The sequence below is a fragment of the Panthera leo genome, chromosome C1, assembly GCF_018350215.1.
Source record: "Panthera leo isolate Ple1 chromosome C1, P.leo_Ple1_pat1.1, whole genome shotgun sequence".
Classification (NCBI taxonomy): domain Eukaryota; kingdom Metazoa; phylum Chordata; class Mammalia; order Carnivora; family Felidae; genus Panthera; species Panthera leo.
In genome coordinates this window covers 217,652,149-217,675,407 of record NC_056686.1, presented here as the reverse complement: position 1 = coordinate 217,675,407, position 23,259 = coordinate 217,652,149, and the positions used below count along the sequence as shown (strand labels likewise).

The following is a 23,259-nucleotide window of genomic DNA, read 5'->3' as shown; positions in this document are numbered from 1 at the left end:
CCTGGGCCTGTGGAGGAGGCAGAGACAGAGCAGTCAGCGAACAGAAATAAAACCAGGAGAGCGATGACGACGTGTCTTGCGAGTCAAGAAGTGGCCAAGGTGTCAATGCTGCTGGGGTTCGTGTAAGATGACTAGAAAGGTCAGTCGCATCTAACAATGGAGTGGGAAATTACCGGAGAGCTTAGCAAGAGCTGTTTTGGAGAAGTCAGGAGATCAAGCTGGCTTGGGGTCGGCTGCCCTGTGCATGAGAGGCAAGGGCATGGGAGGCTGTGAGTATTGTTACTGCAGAGTATTTCTGCTGTGAGGGAGGGGCATTTCTCTGGGGAGGGCGAGGAGTGAGCAGTCCTGCAAGAGAGAGGCGTGAAGGCTCGCTGGGCCCTTCAAAGTCCTAAAGCCAGACATCACCAGGAATACCCCTGCAATGGAAACAAGTTGGGTTTCCTACTCATCGCAGGGTGGGAGGGAGGGAGACCACCACCCTGGAAACGTCAGTGGTCAGATGTTGGAAAGCACTTAGCAGACTGGGATGTGTGGCCGGTAATTTGGGGAAACATTTTAAGGATGGGGGCTTTGCTCTGGATTGGAAAAAATGTCAACAAGAGGAAGAGATGCCCTGACAGGATGCCTTAATCGATCTTATCTGAAAGGCAGGAAGATCAGACACAGCTAAATCTGTGATCGGTCCAGAAGCAGCAGTCACTCGTATCAGGCAGGGCTCGTGGCTTGGACTACGTTCACATTTTGTCTGAGTTCAGACATGATCAGAGGGGCCTCATTTTCCTCCCCCGCCAGAGCCCGATGTCCACGTTCGCTCAAATTGTGTGTACTGGGTAGGGGAACGCCGAGGCCTCGCTGCGTGCGGGCTGGCGGTCGCGGGACAGAGCCCCGGCGTCACGGAAGCGCCGTCTTTCCCGCCCGCCAGGAGCGCGGACAGGGGCAGACAGGTCGAGGGAACACGCCCTCCACACCCCGCACTTCCCCGGGGTTCGGGGCCAGCGCCGACCGCGGCGGTGTGAGGGCTACGGCACGGAACGCCTTCCCGGACAAGAGTGCCCACTACGCTGGTCCCCTGAGCTTCGGCAATTCTCCCCAGGCCGGCTTCCTGGCACCGGACGCCCGACCGGAGGACAGCAGGAAGAGCCAGACCCGCCGCCTGCCGGGAACGTGGCTGCCGCGACGTCGGCTCCGCCCGCCAGGGCGAAATCAGCCTCGGCGCATGCGCGCCGCCCCGCCCACCCGCGCGCGGGACTCTGGGGTGGCCGCGCCACGCCGCGCGCCGATTGGTGGTGTTCCGGGCCCGCCTTCGGGTGATTGACGGCGCCCGGGCCGCCACCGCCCCGCCGCCGCCGCTGCCGCCGCCGCCCTCGGGCTGCGCGACCGCCGCTGCCGCCGCCACCGCCGCCGCTGCCGCCCAGTCTCGGCCATGGACCTGTTCGGGGACCTGCCGGAGCCCGAGCGCTCGCCGCGCCCGGCTGCCGGTAAGCGGGTGGCCGCCCGGCCGGCCAGGGGAGGGCGCGCGGCGGCGGCCTGGAGGCCCGCGGCGCCTGAGGCGGGCGGCGGGGCGGAGCGGGGGCGAGCGCGGCCTGCCGGGCCGGGGCGGCGGGCCCCGCGGCGCCCCGGCGCGTCTCCGCCATGTCGGCTGCGCAGGCACAAGGGCGGGCCCGGGAGCCGGCCGCGGGCCGCCGCGTCCTTTGTGTGCGGCCCGCACGTGCGGCGGCGGAGGGTCGGCCCGAGCCCGGGGCCCCGCGCGCACCACCCGGCCTCGCGGCCTGGCGGCCGACTCCCCGCCGCTGTCCTTGCGGCCGGGCCGCAGATTCGGGGCTGCGGTCCGCTCTGGTTCCACCCCCGACGCCGAAGCAACCAGCGGCGCGGTCCTTCGCGTTTCTGACGCCCAGAGGGAGGGCTCGTTCCCAGCGCTCTTAGGATTTTACTTTTCTCAGTAGTTTCTTCCCTCCTTCCCCGGGCCCCACGACGTCCCCCGTCTCCCCAAAGGCCAGAGCACCGGCGCAGGTGCGCGCGTCGGCTGCGCCCGGGCCTCGGCGGCTGTGCGTGTTCTCGTCGCGGTGGTGTGAGCTCCGCCGCGCTCGAGCGGCCTGGGACCAGGCCTTTGTTAGCCCAGCGCATCCTAGGCGTTGTGGCCGCCCCGGGTTTCGCTCGGCGAGGCTGATCAGTGCTTTCACACGCGGGGACGATCAGGGAGACGCTCCACTCTATAGGGCCTCCGTTCTAAGCCTAACTCGGTGGCAGAAGACCTGGAAAACTTTGAGAACAAGTTCAGATTTCCAGGCTTGCCTCCGTCCACTAAATCGGAAAGCCTCCAAGGTAGGGTCCTGCGTCTGTGTGGTTAAATCCCCAGGGGCTTTTGGCCAGTGCGGCAGAAGTCTGGAGACTGTGGTTTGGAAACTACTGTTGTGGGGAATAGGGGGGTGTACAGCGAGCTCCAGTCTTTGCCTGCAGAGAGCTTAAACGGGAATGCAAGTGATTATAATTAAAACTGGCAAAAGTTAGCGACCGTGGGAAATGCCGCAGGGCCTGGAGGAGTGATTGTAGTCCATCCAGAAACGCTGGGGAAGGAGGCGGTGCTGGGATGGGGCCTCTGAGCTTGGGTGGACTTGTGATTTGTCTAGGCGAGGCAGCGATCGGGCGGCGGCATTCAGTTCTCCGGACTGCGTGAACATACTGGTGTGGAGGAGTGGTGAACTTGGGGCTCTTAAGGAGGGGTGGTCCTGCCCTGCGCCAGGCCTGGATTCTGGCTTGTGGCACGTGAACCGTCTGGCCAGCCTTTATGGGGCCATCATTCCCAGTAATGGCACCGTTAACTCTCCCCCACTTACCATTCTGATGGTACAGAAGCATCTGAGTAACTGTCTTTGAGCCTGTGTGCTCAACTCGACCATTCACTTCCTAAATTGTTCTAGTTGGGGTTAAAAGCTCTGGCCTGGTGTGTGCAGTCTTTTTTTTTTTTTTTTTTTTTTTTTTAAACCCTGTTGATGGAATATACCTTCTCTCTGAGTATGTTTGGGGCAGAGTGTGGATTTGCGGATGTGCCTGTAAGCCTATCATTTAAAAAAAAAACAAAAAACAAAAAACTGTGACTTTTTACCAGAAATTAATTTGCTCAGGGGAGGGCACCCTTTAGGTGATACAAAATCTGACAACTCAGAAGGCTTACAAGTTGGTACTTGGCAGCTTGCCACCAAATCCAGGGTAGGGGGGGAGGGTGTCTCCAACCCCTGGCTGAGATGCCAGGGTGGCAAAGGGGCTGCAAAGTGTTTAAACCCCTGTTCCCTGGATGAGTAAACTGCCCCCTGCTTGTGGGAAGGGCACTGACACTGCCCAGGCCCTGCTTGGCTGAGTATATTTTTTAAAATAGCTTTAAAAACAAAGAAGGCATGCTTTCTGAATTTGTGGATGGCCAGAAGCTGAGCGGGATAAGCAGTAAAGTGAGTGGTAAGAATTGGGATCCAAAGTTCTCTGGCCGTGCAGTTGGTTAAAACTGACAACATGAGAGGTAACAGGTTAAAATCGCTTGAACGAGAACAGATTCTGATTTCACTATCTTGTGGAAATACTGTGATTTTTGAAAAATTAATTTCAACACCATATTGTGTTTTAGAAAATCTGTGGTATTGACTGATAAAATTAGTGGAGTACATGAAAGGAAAATAAGGTTGGTTTCATAAAGTGGATGGAGGGGTGCCTGGGTGGCTCAGTCAGTTAAGCATCTGACTCTGGCTCAGGTCATGATCTCGCCACCTGTGAGTTCGAGCCCCATGTCGGGCCCTGTGCTGACCGCTCGGAGCCTAGAGCCTGCTTCGGATTCTGTGTCTCGCTCTCTCTGCCCCACCCCTGCACATGCGTGGGTGCTCTCTCTCGCTCTCAAATAAAGAAACATTACAAAAAATAATACAGTGTATGGAAAGATGAGGCAAAACTGCATCATCGTGACCCTCACATATGATGTCCAGGTGCCACAGATTTCTGAGCTACTGCAGCGACCGGTAAAAGACTAGTCATTCTCACAGTCCTGGAGAAGAGTGGTTTTGGACATGTAGTCAAACTGGTTTCCGATCCACTAACTGCCTTCTGTGGCCGTTCCCCATATCTGTAAAATGGGATTGCTGGTTCCTTCTGTGAGCCCATGGACTAGAGAGGGACCTACATGTAAGGTGCTTAGCACAGGTGTAGCACATGGTCAGTGCCTAGCGGATGTTAGTTAGTAAATGAACTGTGAACTTCAGCGGCTACCTAAAAGGGAGTAAAAATGCACTCTTAACTGGATTTTGTGAAAAGGTAGGAAATTTCACACTGCTCAGCTCACATCAAGTGTATTTTGTTTAAGTAGCTCTTTGATTTTTGTTGTTGTTGTTGTTTTAGACGTTCCATCTAATGCTCCTGCCTCCAAGCCTTTTAATTTTTATGATCTGAAGAAACATGGAGAAGGAACGCATTAAATGTTTTCAGATTTTGTGCTAAATTATTAGTTTTCACTCCCCGTACAGATTAGATTGCCGAGTGAATCCAGTCTTTTGTGTGTAGAGGGTTTGTCAAAAAGAGGAAGTATGTCCATGTCAGACCGGAGTGAAACTTCTCTGCTGTATCTTACTCCTGAAAGTGCTCACTTGATGTCTTTAAGGTCAACAGCTTATCATTGATAATCCAAACAAGTTAAAGGTGTCCTGGTTTAAAGTTGCTTTGGCAGTAAGCTGGTTTCAGTTTTATAGGGTGGTTCTTTCACTTACTAGGTTGCTACGCCAGTATGCTTTGAAACCGACGGTCAGCTGTGGGGACTAGGTAAATACTGCAGGACAGTCTGTCTTCAGGATATTTCTTGGGAAAAAACCTAGAGACCTAAATGTAGAATAAAGGTTAAGATACTAGGGAAAAAAAGACTTTAATTATAAAACTTCAGCGATAAGCAAGGGAAAAAACTCATAAAAAATTGAAGTGGATTTAGCTATGTAAAAATAAAAAATTCTGCGGGACAAAATAACCACAAAGGCAAAAGATGAACAGAAAATAATTTAAGTACACATTACTAATGAGCCTTAATAAATGAAAGGCTCATACACTGTAATAATAAAAAAAGACTTTGGTACCTGGATGGCTTAGTCGGTTGAGCCGACTCTTGGGTTCTGGGAAGAGTCGTGGGATCGAGCCCCGCGCTGGGCGTGAAGCCTGCTTAAGATTCATATTCTCTCTCTCTCTCCCTCTCTCTCTCTCTCCCTCCCTCCCTCTCCCCTCTCCCCCTCCTCCCTTCTCTTCCCCCCTTCCTCTCTGTCTCCCTCTGTTCCTCCCCCACTTGCATGCATGCTCTCTCTAAAAAAAAAGAAAAAAAGACAAATAACCCATTTGAAAATGGTCAAAGGCCATTCGTGGAAGTTCATGGAAGAAGAGATGCGAATGACCAGCAGCTGGAACCAGAGCTGCGCTTCCTCAGTCACTGGGGAAAGGAATAGCACATCACTGATGGTTCCATGTTTTCACCCATCACATTGAAATTTGTCAACATGGCGGTGAGGATGGAGAGGAACGGACATTCTCGTGAAGTGTGTTGGGAGTGGGAGTTACCACAGCTTTGGGGGAACGAATGTTGGCATCTGCCAGGCTTAAACCGCTCATACCCTTTGAGCAGCAGTCTAGCACATTAGGTAGGGGACACGTCGGTGGTTTGCTGTGGCATTGTTGGTCCTGCGGGACACTGGAATCGGCCTGCGCGCCCACCAGTAAGGGAACTGGACGACCCCCCCCCCCCCCCCCCCCCCAGTACCCAGCTGTCAGGAAGCGTAATTCGACCCAGGTGTGCTAGCTGGAACGAGCCCCGAGGGCTTATATGAACAAGGGTGTGTGTACTGTTGTGTGCAGTATGCTTCTGCCTTCCAGAAGTTAGAATGCTCGTGCACAAGGGCATCAGCCTGAAAGAAAGTGGAACGTGCACACTCCTCTGTTACGGGGGGGGGGGCAGAGTGGGGGCTTTTTCTGATGCTTCTGTGGTACATTGCATTTGAGCCTGAAAAGATTCAGGTGCAGAGAACAGTTGAAGCGAAATATTTGACCCTCTTGTTGCTTTAGTGTGCATGGCAGCCGTTAGCTGATGTGAATATGATCCACCCAAAAGTAGTTTTCTCAGCTTCAGAATGTAGAGGACTCGAAACAGAAAACCCTGGGTGAGATTAAGTGTAAAGGAAAACAGTCTTTAGCCCTGTCTCATTCTTCATTAAGTTCTTATATTTAGAATTCTGGGGGGCCTTCTTCCAAAGTTTTGGGTCACAGTCACATTTGTCTTAAATATTGCAGCCCCAAATACTTTGAATTACTATTTATCCAAAATAGAATGTAAGATTCTGGCTGATCATAAGTTTTTGTTACATCATCTATGACTTACAGATTTAAAAACAAAATTTTTTAATGTATATTTATTTTTGAGAGAGAGCGTGAGCAGGGGAGGGGCAGAGTGGGGGGGGGGCACAGAATTGGAAGCAGGCCCCAGGCTCCCAGCCGTCAGCACAGAGCCCGATGTGGGGCTGGAACTCATGAACCGCGAGATCATGATCTGAGCCGAAGTCAGATTCTTAACCGACTGAGACACTCAAGCGCCCCCATAAATTTTTTTAAGATTTTATTTTTAGGTAATTTCTACACCCAACATGGGGCTTGAACTCAGAACCCCGAGACCAAGGGTTGCATACTCTACTGACTGAGCCAGCCAGATACCCCACAGATTTTTTTTTTTTAAGAATACAAATGCAAGCTATTTGATCCTTTCAGTGACGTATTCCAGAGACCTAGAGCCTCGAGATTGTGTTCGTGGGGTTGTTGGAAGGGTTAAATGAGATGCCGTGTGGAAGCAGTGTGGCACCTCACGAGAGCATGGACTGGGAAGCCAGGCTGCCTGGCTTGGACTCCCCACCCCTTACGGGCTTTCCCTTGGGCATTATTGCGCCTGATTGCCTCAGTTTCCTCATCCATGAGGAACACAGTAATGGTACTCACCTTGTAAAACTGTTGTAAGAATTGATGCACTGAAGATAGATAGAGTGCTAGAATATAGAACAGTGCCTGGAAGGCAGTAAATGTTCATTACTTTTACAAGCCATTCTCAGCTGTGGCCAAAAGAAATGAGATGCTCTCATGTTTAATTGAAATCGCACTTACGGGATTCCAGTATCCCAGAGTGAGAAGGAGTGGAGAAGCGCGTTCTATTCACCCCGCGGAGATGGGCCATTGCCTGGGGTGCTGCTCGGATCCGTGCCCTGCGTCCGAGTTGTAGCCACAGGGTAGAGGCCGGGCCGGGGCTGTGCTGGGAGGAATGCTTGCAAGAACTGAAGATGTCTTCCCTGGGGAGAGCGGACTTCCCCATTGGACAGTGGCAGTCGGGGGACCTGATTCAGATGGGTAGTTTAATTCAGAAGCGAAAACCTGACCTGGCCCCAGCGGAAGGGTGGGCTGCTTTTCAGGTCGGCCTCCTCCCTGTAACGTTCTGTCTCCTGAGACGCCTGGCCCCCGGGCCCCGCTGAACGCGGTGCGCCTGTCCTGCATTTGGAGTCTGTCAGGAGAATGGGCGTTTGAGGCTCAGACACAATATGGTTTGGGTTCCTCTTGGAAGTGCCCTGTCGGAACATTAGGGATCCTGGGAGGAGGACTGTTGACTAAGTGGTCATTCTGCATGCCATTTAATGGCCTGGCGATGCTGCTTTTTGAATACTTTCTGTAGGGTGTTTATGTCATGTGTGAGATAAACGGTAGTATTTGCCGTTAGTTTGGGAAATCCTGAGGGAGAACGGTATAATTTAATGAAATAGACATTTCCCATTTGAATTAGGGTGTAAAGCAGAAGAGTTACTACTTTTTGTTAAATTAGAAATTTATCAGGTATTTAAGGTACTTTTGACCTAAAAACCCCTGAAGATACTTCTTTCCTTGGAGTTTCTATATTTTAATTTAAGCTTTTGTTTTTAAAAGAGTAGGATTGATACCCAGTTCGTTTCTACATAGAGGCAAAAGGATGCTACGGAGCCTTTTGGAGCTTACAATTGAACTGGTTGTGAAATGAGGACATTTCTGTACCTGAACTCCGGGGAACCAGAGGGGGCCAAATGCAGGATGGGATTGTGCACACCTGCGTCTTCAGCCCTTACACACACACACACACACACACACACACACACACACCCCGTTCAAGTGTTTAATAGCTTACATAGAAATTTGGGGGAAAGCTGGAGAATAAGGAACGGTGGTTAAATTTTATGTGGAAAGGGATAATGGAGTATAAAGCATTTAAGACAGGTACTTTTGGTGTGTAAATTTTTAGATAAAAAATTTCCCTGGCTTTCTGCTGAGTTTATTGTCTTGGAGTATCTGAAATTCCTCATTTTCTCCATAGATGGTAATTGACGTGGGCACTTGCTGGGGATGCCGGGTTAACACCGATTTGCTTCCTTCAGCCCCTCACCTTCTCTGTGCTCATTTGTTTGACCTTCTATTTGGTGGTCAGTTCAGAATGCTATTGAAATAGGACTTTTGAAGACCACATATCTTGGAAGAGTCCCTCTGTCTTTGAAGTTTTATCTTGAGGGACCCAATAATTGTTTTCTTGGCCTAGAATCTGTATTTTTCTTCCCAGGATTTATTTTTAAAGAAAGGTTTTTAAGCGTTTGTTGCTTTCAGGCATGAAATTATGGAGAAAAAAAATATTTGTTTTCCTCAAAATACCCAGTGGCCCTTCAAATGCCAGTTGGGTCGTCTTTCATCGCTTTTCTGTTGACTGTAACTGTTGGAAGCAAATGTCCGTGTTAAATGGCTGTCCAGAAAATACTTTTAAAAAGTTTGTCCAACAAAGAGGAGAAAATTTGAACTTAATAGTAAACATCTCAGAAGGTACCCCCCCCCCCCCCCCCGAAAATGTGTCCTGGCTGGTGACCAGATGCTCTTTAAGCAGGTGCTCTGTGTTGTAGGCAAAGAAGCTCAGAAGGGACCTCTGCTCTTCGACGACCTCCCTCCGGCCAGCAGTACTGACTCAGGTACAGTCTTCAGGCTCTCCCAGGTGTGTGTCAACGTGTCATCCTGGGGTTGTAGTTGTCTCAAATCTTTCTCCCTTTCCCCCATTTTCAACACACAGATGTTTTAGGTGTTGGACTGTCTTAAGTTTTGAATCCATGGCATCAGGTAAGGCAGAAAAATCCACTAGTCGCTAGCCCTGAGGAGCTGCATAAAAACGTTGAGCAGTTTCCTCCGGTTCATTTGAGTGTTTACTTTACCAGCTGAAATCAGATTTAACTCTTTCAGGCAGATTTTTGTTTCCTTTGATTGATAGGATTTAAAATAAAATAGGTTCGAGCCATTATTTACCGAAGTATGAGTTGCCACTGGATTGACACGAGAGTTTTGAGATGATTTCATTGACCTGCATAGGTGTCCTGGTGGGATGGATTCTGAAGCTCTTGCCTCCCCCAGGTTTTGTGGGCTCACTGAGTGTTCTGCTGTGTTTCAGGATCAGGGGGACCTTTGCTTTTTGATGATCTCCCACCAGCCAGCAGTGGGGATTCAGGTAAGTGGGAGGGAAAAGGTTCAATGTGCCAATGGAAATAATACATAAAAATTGTATCCTTATGTAAAATGTATTTATTAATAGATTCTACAGAGCTTAGGATGACATGAAACCAGCATACAGCATGAGATTTATTAAAATCACAAAAGAAATAGGCACCATCGGGTGGAAACAAAAAGATTATACACAGCATCACTTTTTGGTGATTATTGTTTACTTCTTGGGGTTCCACCTCTTGCAACTGACTTTAAGAATTAAGAGCTTAGTCATTTAAACTTTGTTTTTAACATTTTATAAAAAAAAAAAAAAGCAGTCCGTCTGTGCCTCTGATAGTGACAGACTCCAGTGTATTCAGCAGAAGTCTCTGACTATATGACATAGTTAAAATATTTTTAATATCCCTGAACCTATAAAAACAGATAGTCTTCTCTTTTATGGCACCTACATTAAAAAGAATTTTGATCTCAAGAAAATACAATCTGAATGACACTGGTTTAGTAACTAGTACAGACCGTGTGCAGGAGTTTTCTTGGAATTTCTTGAAACCTTAGTTGGTTATTTTCATTCAGTCCTTATTTTTTCTCAAGAACCTTTATTGATTTGATTTCATTTTTGCCAAGCCTGTTCACATTGGTTCTACCTGTTCCTGGAAATGTTTTTTCCTTTCTATATCCCAGTTAGGTCGAAGGGGAGAAAAGAGCAGGTTCCGGTCAGTGGTCACAGTGATGAGTCTCCTCTTCTGTCTCACCGAGGACTTCTCACGTGGAATCGCTCTAAGTGAGGGCAGGACAGGGGGCCACAGGACAAGAGTGAGGGGACCGGGGGCAGGCTGTCTATTTTCACCTGCAGTTATCTGCTGGTGTAAATACCTTCCTTATGTCGTCAAGTACAACACTTGCTGCTGATTTTCAAGTCGATCTTTTGCGTTACTAATTCATTACATAAAAATAATCAGGGTTAGTCTAGAATGTATGGATTAAGTTAGCATAGTTCTGTATTTAGAACAAGTTATTACAGGCCTCTAACGTGAGAATTCTCAGGCTTTCGGGCTTTACTAAAACACCACAGCATTCTCTCATTCACAGTTAAACCTGAAACCTTGCCTATAAGGACAGCAGCCTTACAATGAAAGTTAATGCGTGCAAACATCAACTTAACAGGGCTCTTTACAGGTTTAATAAAAGAAAATTCAACATAGCTGTGTCTTAGTTCTTCCCAGGACAAAGGACAATCAACTAGTAACAACTTAGAAGATTTTGCACCATTATTAACAGGCTTGATTTTTTCGGATTTAGAATCTAACCTTGCATCCAATATATTGAATTTCTTGAGAAGACATATTCACCGTATACAAAATCGACTACATTCTAGGCCATAAAGTAAGTCCCACTAATGAATTGATTTCATATACAGACCACATTCTCTGACTACAAGTGATTCAATTAGGAGTCAGTAACAAAGCTATAAAAATGTCTCTGATTTGCGAGTTAAAAGAGAGGAAGATCGTTTTACATACGCACGGGAAAGCTGGGATAAACAGTACGTGACGGGAGGCTACTGGAAAGACCTTGGGGGAAAGTATATTGGAAACATTAGTGAAATTTTCTCAGTTAACGTGCTTTACTATGTGGGGCAGGGTGTGTGTTATGTCCTACTGTTGCAGATATCTGTCCTTTTGCAAGTAATTGACTCTGCAGGGACATTTTCTTCCCTTCCTCTGTACTCAGAAATGTCTGGTGAAGGATAATTGAGTAGATGGTCACATGCTTTTATGCAGAGAGTACTTAGGGCTGCTTACTATGACAACGGCTGCCATTTCTTGGGTACGTGATGACCCAGGCACTGTGATAAATGCTTCTACTTACCTCGTCCCCACCTTCCGAGATGACAGTGTTCTCCCTGTGTTACGGGTCGAGAAACCGAGGCGGGGAGGTCAAGTCACTTGCCTTAATTTGAGACTAGACTTTCTCCTTCCAAAACGCACGCACCCTGCAGGTGCTCTTAGCTTTTTGGCTTGAATACAGACTCATCCCTCTGCAAGTGTGAATGGCTTCAGCGGTCCTGTTTGGCCTTTCGCAATACACGGTTCTTAAAACCTGACATTTACCTCATTGTAACCCTCTCGGGGCACTTGATGCTTTCTTGACTTGTTCAGGACGTGTCACTTTGCACATTTTGGAAACTTCCCTGTTAATAAGGGCCTGTGGGTATGGAGCCTCGTGTGTGTCACAGCCCCAAAATGTGGGCTGTTTTTACCACTGACGACCCTCCTTGCAGATCCTCTCACAGTTGGCCTGAGCAGGACCTGGATCTTGACCTGTGGTCCCTCCTGGCGGGCACCCGGCCCACTGCCCACCCCTCCAAGTCCTCGCCATGAGATCCCTGTGCCTGCCTCTCTCCCGGTGTTCGCGCCGCACGTCGTTTCGTCTCGGGGCTGGGGTGGAGCCTGGTCGGCTGGGGACTTTGACAGTCTGTAGCTGTGTCTTTCTGGCTTCTCCTCGTGTCCAGGTTCTCTTGACGCTTCGATGTCCCAGACGGTAAAGAACGAAGGGAAAGGAGCAAAGAGAAGAGCCCCTGAAGAAGAGAACGGCAGCGAAGAGCTTGTGGAAAAGAAAGTTTGTAAAGGTTTTCAGACAGTTTGAAAACAAATGTATTAGACTTCCCATCTTAAAACAACCCAGAGCAAAAACGAGCTCAGCTTTCCCATTCGGGACACTTCTGTTTCGTGTCTGTGTTTAAGAAACTGGCAGGGTTCTCTTTTTGCAGACAGACTTCCGAGTTTACTTTTGCCTCCTCTCCTAACTTTTCTGTTCGTCTCTGGCCCATCTTTGGTCAGGCCGGAAACCCACGTTTGTTCTTCGAGGGTTAGAAAACCCAGGTCATTTTGACTTCACCTTGTCTAGTGAATGGTTAGCTTGTTGGGCCCCCACTTTCTCTCTGACCCCTGTCTTTGTTCACAGCCTGTTGCTGAGCACTTTGAATTTGTGATCAGCTTAGTAGGCAGCTTCCCAAGAAGGAGCCTGAGGCTGGAAAAACCGGTTGAAATTTGTAGTCAGCTCTGTAACTTGTCAGAGTGGAGAAGAAATGAAAAGTATCAGTTAAAGAGAGGTAGCCGTGGATGTTCACACACCGTACAGATCATTTTGTCCTTTGCCCCAGAGCTTCCGAGCGAAAGCCGTGGGGTGCGCCGGGAGGCACCCCACTGGGAGGCGTGTGAGGAGCCTACTAACCCGCTTAAGGACGGGGCCGTAGGTTAGCTGGTCACGGCCTCGAGCCTCAAGAGCACCGTGCTTACCAGCAACGGCTCTGTCAACGGCTCTGTCAACGTGTTCGTTTTATTGTTTACACAGCCCTAGGGTGTCCGAAAAGGAGCTTAACCAGGCCTGGCCGTTCAGTGTCGGCAGGTTTCTGTGCCCATGGTGTGTGTGCTCCTTTATCCTTTCCTTCCTCACTTGAAGTAGAAGCAACTGTCTTACTGTTTGTTCAAATTCATTACCAGCCTCAGGCATGGGAATAGAGTTTCACGTGTCCAACAGGGCATTTGGGATAAACTCCATGCATGTGTCTAAACTAGGAATTTTTCTGCCCTCATTAGATTACTGACAAGACTGGGTTTGCACACAATCCCTTGCCCCAGTTTGGGACGACAGCACATTCCTTGCTCTGCTGTTAATGCCTTAACCGAAGCTGTCGGTACTAACTTGCTGTCGTCTGCTACTTCCCTCTTCAGTGTTCAGCCTTCTCTTTTTTATTTTTTGAGAGAGAGGGGGAGTTCGTGTGAGAGTGGGGCAGGGGCAGAGAGAGAGAGCATGCGCGAGCAAGAGAGAACCCCAGGCGGGCTCTGTGCCCAGCGCGGTGGAGCCCAGTGTCGGGCTCGATGTCACCACCGTGAGATCCTGACCTGAGCCACCCAGGCGGCCCCACTGCCCAGCCTTTTAGAGACCGTCCTTGTCCAACAGTGGTCTGATCTTAGTTACAGATTGCAGCTGGGGAGGTAGGTGGCTGCGGGGGAGCAGCTTATTCGTGTGCACGGTTAGGACATCACTGAGTGAAACAGCCAGAGTCCCCTGTCGTCCCCCCCCCCCCCCCCCCCGTTTGCTCTGGGACTAGGGCTTCTGGAGGGAAGAGCACAGTTTTGTATTGGCCTTTTGTTCTCTTTCCCGCAGCCTCCTCGGTGATCTTTGGTCTGAAAGGCTACGTGGCTGAGCGGAAGGGCGAGCGGGAGGAGATGCAGGACGCCCACGTCATCCTGAACGACATCACGGAGGAGTGCAGGCCCCCATCGTCCCTCATGTGAGTGTCCCTGCTCCAGCAGGCCTCTGTGGACCGTTTGGCCCGAGTTCCGTGGGCAGGTTTCAGGAGCGTGGCCTGTCGCTTGGACTGCTCGGTTCTTGATTTTGCACAGTGCTTCCCTTCCCGACGTTTTTGGTCGTCACGTGGGCGGGGGCGCTCAGGTTGCTGCCAGACGCCCTGCGACAGAGAGCTGTCTGGCCCCAAGTTGTTCCCGGCTCTGGCAGAGCCGAGAACCCTGTTAAATGGGAACAGACTGCCCAGTGTCTGAGGAGCTTCCGGCAGGGAGCGCTCTTACTCTGCGAGCCCGTAGGTGGAGGGGGGAGCTGCTTCAGCGGCGCATGGTGATCCAGGAGAGCCATGTCGTGGTCAGGGCCCAAAAGAGAAAGAGCAGAAATGACATCAAGGAGAAGAACAGTGAAAATTTCCCTGCAACTGTGCAGATTAAAATGAGGCCTTTGGATAAGCTCTGAGGCATGGAGGAAAGACATCAGAAGGCAGGACATCAAGGCATGTCATTAACACACGTCCCATGTGCACACGGGGGACTCTGTAGGGCAAGGATCATGCGTGTGTGCACACGGGGGACTCTAGGGCAAGGATCACGTGTGTGGGCACCGCCGTGTTTCCACAGTCACAGTCTGTTATTAACGGACAGTGTGCCGGAGCCATTGGTGCCGGTGGGTTTTGTCCAGGTGAGGAAGTGATGGTCCCTGCTGGTACCTGGTCATGTGCGGAGAAGACCACGTGTATGCACAGTCCCTGGTGTTAGGCGGCCGTTGACCACTGTGGTATGCTTTGGAGTTCCTTTCGAAGCCAGGAAAGGCCTCTGGAGAGCCCGGGGAGTGGGTCTCACTGGGCTCACTAAACTGTGCCTTAGCAGGTACCATGTGTTAGGAACCAGACGAAGGTATTTAGTCACAGCTCATGAGGTCTCTGTTGAAAAGGAACTCGAAACATGTTTGAGAAAGAGCTCTGCAGAGTGAATGTCATTTCCCGTGGGCATTTTCATTCTTGCTTGAAATGCTTTAAATCGTTAATGGTGTTTATTCTGTATATGAAAGCTTTCTGGCAGAATTTGAAAGGGGAATAAGTGGTAAGGTGGGCATTGAGAATTCGCTGCTGGGTCAGTCTGAGTAACAATTCTGGAATTACCTCTGCTCTCCGAGGTATTTTTCATGGTCTCGGATCAGTAACTGGTATTGGTGTGTTAGGTTTAAAACGAAATCTGTTTTAAATACAAGTTCTGAATTTTAGTTTCATCTTCAGTGAAAGATCAGTTAATCTTGAGTTTTGAAAAATGGGAGTTTTTAACTAAGATTATTTTTAAGTGATCTCTATACTCAATGTGGGACTTGAAACCCCAGCCCCGAGATCAGGAGTCTCATGCTCCACTGACTGAGCCAGCCAAGGCCCTGAGCTTTTACTTTTAATTTTAAAATGCCGTGAAAGTTGAGGCGCCTGGCCGGCTCAGTCGGAAGAGTGTGACTCTGGATCTCCAGGTCATGAGTTCGAGCCCCGTGTTGGGTGCAGAAATCACTTAAATGAACTTAGAATAAAAAATACCATGAAAGTTACTTCCACGTTTGTCTCAGTTAACGTTGTGTCTTTTTTCTCCGTTGTGACAGTGTGGCTGATGTCTTAGCACGGGGCATCCTCAGTCTTTTCAGTGCTCACTGTTTGAAATAAGATTTAGAAACCTTAGTGGACAGGAGCAATCTTTGTGAAAATCTCAGTAACTGACAATTGATTCTTCCAGTACCCGGGTTTCATATTTTGCTGTTTTTGATGGACACGGAGGAATTCGAGCCTCAAAATTTGCTGCACAGAACTTGCATCAGAACTTGATCAGGAAATTTCCTAAAGGTGAGACTGAGAACAAAGTCGGTTCGTGTTCGTCTTGGTGTTTGCTGTCAGTGTAAATCAGGAAGACGGGTCACGTTGCAGAGAACCGTCAGTGGCTCTCTGAAGGTGGGGCAGAAGGGAGCGGGGCTCGAGGTGGGCAGGTGGGGCCGTGTAGGCGCCTGGCGTAGGACTTGTCGTCTGCGTGATGGCACCTTGCGTGAGCTGTGTGTGTGTGAGTGAGTGTCTTGCCTTCACACCTGGGAGACTGCTAACAAACTCCACTGACCCTGTCTTACGGGCGAGGAAGTGGGATGTTCTTGGTCACGACACAGAAACAAAATGGCAGCGGGAGGAGAATTTGCCCTTAAGAGTTTGTCGTCTGGTTGCTTCCGTAACAGGAGATGTAATCAGCGTAGAGAAAACCGTGAAGAGATGCCTTTTGGACACTTTTAAGCATACTGATGAAGAGTTCCTTAAACAAGCTTCGAGCCAGTAAGTGTAATCACATAAAGATGAGTGTGTGAGCGCGGAGGTCTTCTGACAGTCGCCCACCACCGAGTAAGCTCTCCTGACCGCTAACGTGCGTGTCGGGGTACAGACCTTACCATTCAGCTCTGGAAGGGAGTCTCGAAGCGCGGGTGTCGGTCGGCGGTGACCGTGTTTCTGACGTGTCTGCCCCCAGGAAGCCTGCCTGGAAAGATGGCTCCACTGCCACGTGTGTCCTGGCCGTGGACAACATCCTGTACATCGCCAACCTCGGAGACAGTCGGGTACGTGGCTCCGGAGCCGCTCCCGGGACGGCGGCGCTGGGTGTGGCCGGCACCAGGAAGCGTGCGCTCGGCGGGGCGGGAAGTGGTGACGGGCTGAGGTCTTTCTTGCGGGGCCGCTGCTGGGGCTTCTGCAGACTCCACGTTCCGGGCAGGGGGCTGGCAGCTGCGCCGGAGCTGTTTGTTCTCTGGGCCGTCTTGGGCCCTGGGGAGCGTGTGCGTGTGTGCGCGTGCACGCACACACGCTCTGCCGCCATGGGGCTGTGGGTCAGAATGTCATCCCTGTGCGAGCAGCTTGAATATTCCTCTGCTGCATGCCTCTGACTTCAGGTGGCTGGGAGGGAACAGGGCGAGCCCTTCCCTCAACTCCAAATAAGTCAAAAGTAGTTGGAGAAGCACTAGGTGATGCCGTGTCCGGAGCCCAGGCCACGTGACCGCGGGCGAGAACCTGCTTATTTCCCACTGGTGGCAGCCAGTGTCCCGGCCCCAGCGGTGGGGAATGGCTTAGAGCTGGAGGGCAGCGCCCTGCCACCTGGCTCCGCCCCCCTCCCCACGCGGCAGGACCTCTTTCAGCGAGCCTGGTGCTGCGGCAGCGGTCACGGTGACCAAGTGAGCCTTCCCGCTCTCAGGCAGCACCTGGAGACCGCTGCCCGCACCCCGTCGTGTTTAGAGTGATCTCTGCATAAATACTAGGCGCTGGGGGGACAGCAGTGAGCATCACAGACGGTCCCTGTGCAGTGGGTTTTATGTGGTGATATTCTAGCAGACCGTCCCTAGGTCACATGTGTTGAGACTGAATAACAAGTAACATGAGTAAAATTGGGGGGGGGGCGGTGGGGGGGAACAAAACCTTTGAGCCTGATCCAAATTTGCATCCTGTCTGCCTCCTGGCTCTGCTGTGTGACCTCAGGCACACACCTATCCTCCGGGCTTCCTGCTCCGCAGGACTGAGGTTTCCCCGGAAGTTCCCACGTGGTGGAGGCGGTGGTGGCGGCGGCGAATGGAGGCGCTTGGCCAGCCCGCCCTCCTGCCCTCCCCTCTGCCTGCAGCGGATCCTGGGAGTAGCGACGCCTCCCGGGGCTCTCATCCTCGTTGGGTGTCGCAGACGAGAGGGCAGCGGCCTGCGGAGGGTCAGCGACTGGCTGCTTGTCCCGCGGTGCTGGCGCCAGACTGGACCCGCACCACGGCCCCTCTCCCTGGTCGCGGTTTCTGTGACGCTTCTTTGCCGCCTGATGCTCTGAACTCGTGTTTGTCAGCGGGAGACTGAACTGAAACTCTGTTGTTAACCTTTCTCTTCACCTGGTAACTTTGAACTTCATGACCGTGGGACTGTCCGTGTTCCCAGGCAATCCTGTGTCGGTTTAATGAGGAGAGTCAGAAGCACGCGGCCTTAAGCCTCAGCAAGGAGCACAACCCCACCCAGTATGAGGAGCGCATGAGAATACAGAAGGCTGGCGGGAATGTCAGGTAACAGGGCTGGCGGGTGCTCCCCGTCGCCGCGGCCGGGGGGCCTCCCAGGGCAGAACTTGCCGCGTTCCGCAGTGTCTGTGGCGGGAGGAGACCAAGGTCGAAGCCGGGAGGCAGGGGAATGGAGGTTATGGGGTTTCGCACCGTGTGCCTGGGAACTTTCTTGAATACTGTCATTTGTCACAAGTGAATAAGCCACAATTTTAGGCAGATTCTCCAGGAGAGAATCTGAGGTGGTGAAGGCAGTAGCTCTTCGTAGCCCGCACCGACCTGCTCCGTCTGCGGCCCCATCTCTGTCTACACCTTTGACGACCGCATGCCCGCTCTGGTTCTCATACGCTGTTTCTCGAAGGTGGCTGACGAGGCTGACTTCTTTCCTCGTCTTTTCTCTACCGAAGGACGTTTACCGGAGTTTAGCCAGGGCGTTTTCTGGTCGGTCTTACAGTATGACCGTTAGGACTTGATGTCTGGTGGGGGTGAGAGAGCAGGAAGGGGTCCGGGGAAGCCCGCGGCCGTCTGTCCCCGGAGGGGCATTTTCTGTCCATCACTGCTGCTCTAGGCTGCTTCCGGCCAGTGGTGCGGGGCCTCTGGAGAGGAGTCACAACTCTGAGAGCTCCTTTGGCTTTCTTAGAACTTTAAAATTCTGCTTTTGCCCGAACTCCTTGAAAAAATTTGGACATTGACAGTCCCGTGGCTGACAGGAGTATCAGCCATGTGGCGGCTACCCTCTGTCCCCAGGCTCCACGGAATTGAGAGCGGTGTTGAGGTGTCCTAGCGATGTCGTTTGACGGTGTGGCTAGGACGAGCCCCTCGGAGAGGGCGGTGGCTCAGCGCAGCGGGCCGGCTTTGTCTTCTCCACGCCCGCCCTGCCGCTGCTATCATTGACACTTTGAGACCTACAGAAAACAATGTAAAATAGTAAAACATTTCAGCATCTACCGCCTGGATTCAGCAGCGAACATTTTTGCCACGTGTGAGGCTGCCCTGTGTGAAGGTTCGTTGCAGACAGAACGCAGAGAGTAACTTTGGTTGCCGGGTTCTCTCCTTTCCTGGCCGATTTCCCCAGCTATTGTGCGCTGTCTTGGTTGGAAACCGGCGTCCAGTCGGCATTCACTCACGTTGACCTGGGTCCCTCCCCTTTCCGTGAGGACAGTCGTGCGGGGTCGCCCGCGTCCCGAGTTCACCGCCTGCTTTCACACGGCCCGTCCGTTGTTGGCGTGCGTGTGTCCTGCGCCTGGGAGTGCGGGTCAGCTCTCCACGTCGTTTTCTGAAGTACAGGTGGCTCTTCCGGCCCCGTGATCGTTGGCGCTCCCTGCTGTGGCTCCCGCAGGGCGTGGGACACACTGAAAATGGCTGTGCTTCCGGGGGCGGGGCCTGCTGTGCTCACACCCCGCGCCCGGCCGGTTTCTGTGCGGAGCTGCTGGCGCTGACCGGGTCTTGGGGACCTGCGGCTGCGTCGAAGCAGGCCAGGCTCGTGCCTGGGGCGGGGGAGGCCACGCCTAGTCACAGGCCACCAAAGAAGCGCCTCCTCGGGTTCCTGTGGGGCTCGCGCTTTGAGCGGCTTCCCAGTTAGTGCTCTGGAGGCTGAGAGCGCCCCTCCCCCCACCCAGGTCTTCCTCTGCTCCTGTGCACTTTGTCCCCCTTGCTGTTCGTTTCCATGATTGTACTAAAGATGCCAGCAGGAGGCCCCCGCCGGGAGGGCGACGGTGTGGCCACGGTGAAGGGCCGGGACCGGACTGGATTCTGGTGCCAACACAGCGGCCCAGGCCAGTGAGGAACTTCCTGCCACCCGCAGCCATCTGCAGAGCATCTCTGCGGAGCATTTCCTAATGTTCCGTCACTTGGAAAAGCTCTGTAGACCCCCGCGAACGGCTCTGGCGTTTGCTGAGCACTCACGCGTCCCTCGTGTGCGCCTTCTCTGGTTTCACCAGCGAGGGCCTGCGGCCCCAGGGGTCTGCAGCTGCCGGAGGTCGCGTAGCACGCAGGCCCATCGGGATTGTTCTCGGGGGCATCGAGCGGGGGCCCTTTCCCCTGCTGACAGACATGCAGGCCCACTTCTAGGTTGCCTCCCCATCTCTGGATGCCTCATTGGAAAACGGAACGTGTAGGGACACCTGGGTGGCTCAGTCGATTAAGTGTGCGAATCTTGATGTTGGCTCAGGTCATGACCTCAAGGTTCATGAGATCAAGCCCCGTGTCGGGCTCTGTGCTGACAGCTCAGATCCTACTTGGGATTCTCTCTCTCCCTCCCTCTCTGCCCCTTCCTTGTTCGTGCTCTCTCTTAAAATAAATAAACTTGGGGTGCTGGGTGGCTCAGTTGGTTAAGCGTCCAACTTCAGCTCGGGTCACGATCTCACAGTTTGTGGGTTCAAGCCCCATGTCGGGCTCTGTGCTGACACCTGGGAGCCTGGAGCCTGCTTCAGACTCTGTGTCTCCCTCTCTCTCTGCCCTTCCTTTGCTCATGCTCTGTCTCTCCCTCTCAAAGATAAAATAAAACATTAAAAAATAACAATAATAAATTCATTAAAAATTGGAATGGGTAAAAGTCTAATGTGCAGAATACTACAATTGATGCAGATTAAGATAAACCACGTTCACAGCCTGTGTAAAGAAAGCGGTGCTTCGGCATCTGGGAACAGTTACCTTCAGGTATTTTCCAAGTCCGGTTGGGTGCAAGTTCAAAGTGGCCTTCTGCGGCAGCTGTTACCCTGGCTGCGGGCTCAGATGTGGCCTGAGGGGCTTCAGGGCAAACACGAAATAGAAAAGCAGATCTAGGCCCCGACCCAGTCCTGTCACATCCAGCTTGAGTGTGGGCAAGATAGCAGGTTGGGGGTCGGGGGCTGCCCCGTGCCAGCCAGGGGGTGTACCGTGCCGTCGGGTGCCGCGGGGCGGAGGCGCCCAGGATTCAGCACGGAACGTGCAGACGAGCGTGTGTTCCTTGAGGCTCAGGGCCGGCAGCGCGGGTCAGAGCAGACTCGCGGGCTCCGTCTTCCCTCTGCCTCGAAGGACTGTGGACCCACGATCTGTCACATGGAGTCTGTTTCCCCGATTTAGGGACGGACGTGTCTTGGGTGTGCTGGAGGTGTCGCGCTCCATCGGGGACGGGCAGTACAAGCGCTGCGGGGTCACCTCTGTGCCAGACATCAGACGCTGCCAGCTGACCCCCAACGACAGGTACGTGGCCGTGCCACAGGCACGGGGGTGCGTGCACACGGTCCGGTTTCCCTTCCCGACTTCAGTTTGTGTCATGAGCCTGGAGTGGGTGGAGCGGTCCTGTCGTGGGCACTGCCTGGGCCTGACTGCAGGAACAGACAGACTGCTTTCTGCCCTGGCGGGTCCCCCAGTCCAGGAGGGTAGCGCACGTGGGGGGGGGGGGGGGGGGGGGGGGGGGGCGGGGGGGTTCCGGCACCGGGTGTCGGGAGCACGGGTGCTCTGGGGGACCTGGGCCACGTCCCTGTGGGAGAGAGAAGGGCCTCCCGGCAGAGGGAAGATGCACCGCCACTGCAGCAGGAGAGCATGACACGCGGGCGGGCGGGCAGCAGTAGCAGAGAGCATCGAAGGATGCCAGCAGGGTGCTGGGGGGCGGGGGGTGGGTTGTGCGGGGTCCTGAGTTCCATGCTGAGGAGTTCGACTGGTGGAGAAGGGAGGTGTTGAAGCAGCGCCGGGCTGGGGCCAGAAAGAGACGGCCGTGCCCGCCACGGCCAGGGCCCCTCAGCGAGGAGTTGAAGGTTGGGTAGGCAGCCCGAGGCTCAAGAGGAGCCCCGAGGAGGAGCCCCGAGGAGGAGCCGCAAGGAGCGGGCCTGCTCCCTCCACCGCGCGAGGGCGCCTCCCCACGGCCCCACCTGCCCAGCGTCTCTTGCGGGGCCGTGTGCGCTTGCCGGCCTTGGGGTCTTGGGACGCTTCCTTCCACCAGCCCCTCCTCTGGTTTTCCAGACCTTGCCCGGGCCCCCCTGTGGCGTGCGCTGTGCCAGCTCCCCTGCTCTGGGTTGTAGTCGTGGCTTTGTGTGACCAGTTACTCGGGCTCTGTCACCACGGGAGGGGGGCGGGGCGGGGCGGGAGCCTCCCCGGACGTGCACCTGCTGGGTTCCAGGCACCCTGCGTGCTCACTGAACACTGTGGGGGAAGCGCCCTGCCAGAAGACAAACCAAGACCTGGGTGTTAGCATGAGCAGAGAGGGATGACCACCTCAGAGCTGTGGGGGAGCCCCCCTCTGCACCCTGTTGTACACAAGGACTTCCTTCGGGAGTCCAGAGGAGGGGGCCTCTGAAAGGGACCTGGTCCTGTTCTCAGACCATAGACGTACCTGGTTGTCCTGCCTGCCGTGTTGGACTCTCGCAGCGCTTCGTGAGGGTCGTGAGGGCTCGAGGCCCTCGTGTCTGTGTCTACACAGTCACGTGGTGATGGAAATTCAGTGTTTGCCGTAACACCTGATGTTTTTATTCCACGATTTACCTCGAGCTCACCTAAGAAGTACCTAGCGTTTGGGTTAGTCCATAATCATCTTGTGGGCGGACAGAAGGGTAGTCCAGTTTTGATGGATGGTATCATGGCTATAAATGCTAGTTTCCACCTCTCAGAAGTCAAATTGGTTTTAAAAAATTCTTAGCCTTTGAGTAGTTGGGTAAGTGTTTGTTTTACCTGCATCGTCCAGCCATTTTATAAGGTTTGCTGCTAAAACCCGTTTGTGTTTCTTCTTCCCGTTACAGGTTCATTTTGCTGGCCTGTGACGGCCTCTTCAAGGTCTTTACCCCGGAAGAAGCTGTCAACTTCATCTTGTCCTGCCTGGAGGTAAGAGCTCACCGGGTACCAGCTGCTCGAGCTGCACGCGGCTTCCTCCCCGCGGCCCCCCAGTGCACTTTTCCTGTGTGAACTCCACCCAGGGGACTCCTCGGTCCTTTTGTCCTGCTGCCTGTCCTGACGGAGGCTGGGGAGCAGTTCCTCCTTTCAGAGACCACATCTCGGAGGGTGACCGGATCCCCCGCTCACCTGTGCCCCTTTGCTGTCCGGTAGGATGAGAAGATCCAGAGCCGAGAAGGGAAGCCCACAGTGGACGCGCGCTATGAAGCAGCCTGCAACAGGCTGGCCAACAAGGCGGTGCAGCGGGGCTCGGCGGACAACGTCACGGTGATGGTGGTGCGGATAGGGCAGTGAGGGCGCGGCGAGGCCAGGGGCGCGGCATGTGCTGACTTCAGAGGTTCATTGTGTGTGTGTGTGTGTGTGCACATTACGTGTGTTTCGTGTACTCCTGTGGGACTCCCATGGTTGTAAATAAAGGTTTCTTTTTTTTTTTCTAGTCTTTTGCATTATTACATTTGAATGATTCTTGACCCTTCAGAGGTTGTG

At 52.8% G+C, this 23,259-nt stretch overlaps 1 protein-coding gene across 3 annotated transcripts; it reads left to right on the top strand.

Annotated features, from left to right (window-relative positions):
- The first annotated feature begins 1,348 nt into the window (after nucleotides 1–1,348).
- Nucleotides 1,349–23,206, top strand: LOC122226853 (ILK associated serine/threonine phosphatase). 3 transcript variants are annotated; one of them, XM_042950727.1, is made up of 13 exons: nucleotides 1,445–1,478; nucleotides 8,955–9,043; nucleotides 9,491–9,547; nucleotides 10,843–10,926; nucleotides 12,056–12,172; nucleotides 13,714–13,840; nucleotides 15,597–15,703; nucleotides 16,081–16,174; nucleotides 16,365–16,452; nucleotides 17,795–17,916; nucleotides 20,971–21,090; nucleotides 22,623–22,704; nucleotides 22,927–23,206. In XM_042950727.1, the coding sequence occupies exons 5-13, from the start codon at nucleotides 12,073–12,075 to the stop codon at nucleotides 23,065–23,067; spliced, it is 981 nt and encodes a 326-aa protein (XP_042806661.1). In that variant the 5' UTR covers nucleotides 1,445–1,478; nucleotides 8,955–9,043; nucleotides 9,491–9,547; nucleotides 10,843–10,926; nucleotides 12,056–12,072; the 3' UTR covers nucleotides 23,068–23,206. The 3 variants fall into 3 exon arrangements, with proteins under 3 accessions (XP_042806659.1, XP_042806661.1, XP_042806660.1); XM_042950725.1 differs by lacking the exon at nucleotides 10,843–10,926 and having other exon boundaries at nucleotides 1,349–1,478; nucleotides 8,955–9,020; XM_042950726.1 differs by lacking the exon at nucleotides 10,843–10,926.
- The last annotated feature ends 53 nt before the right edge of the window (nucleotides 23,207–23,259 follow it).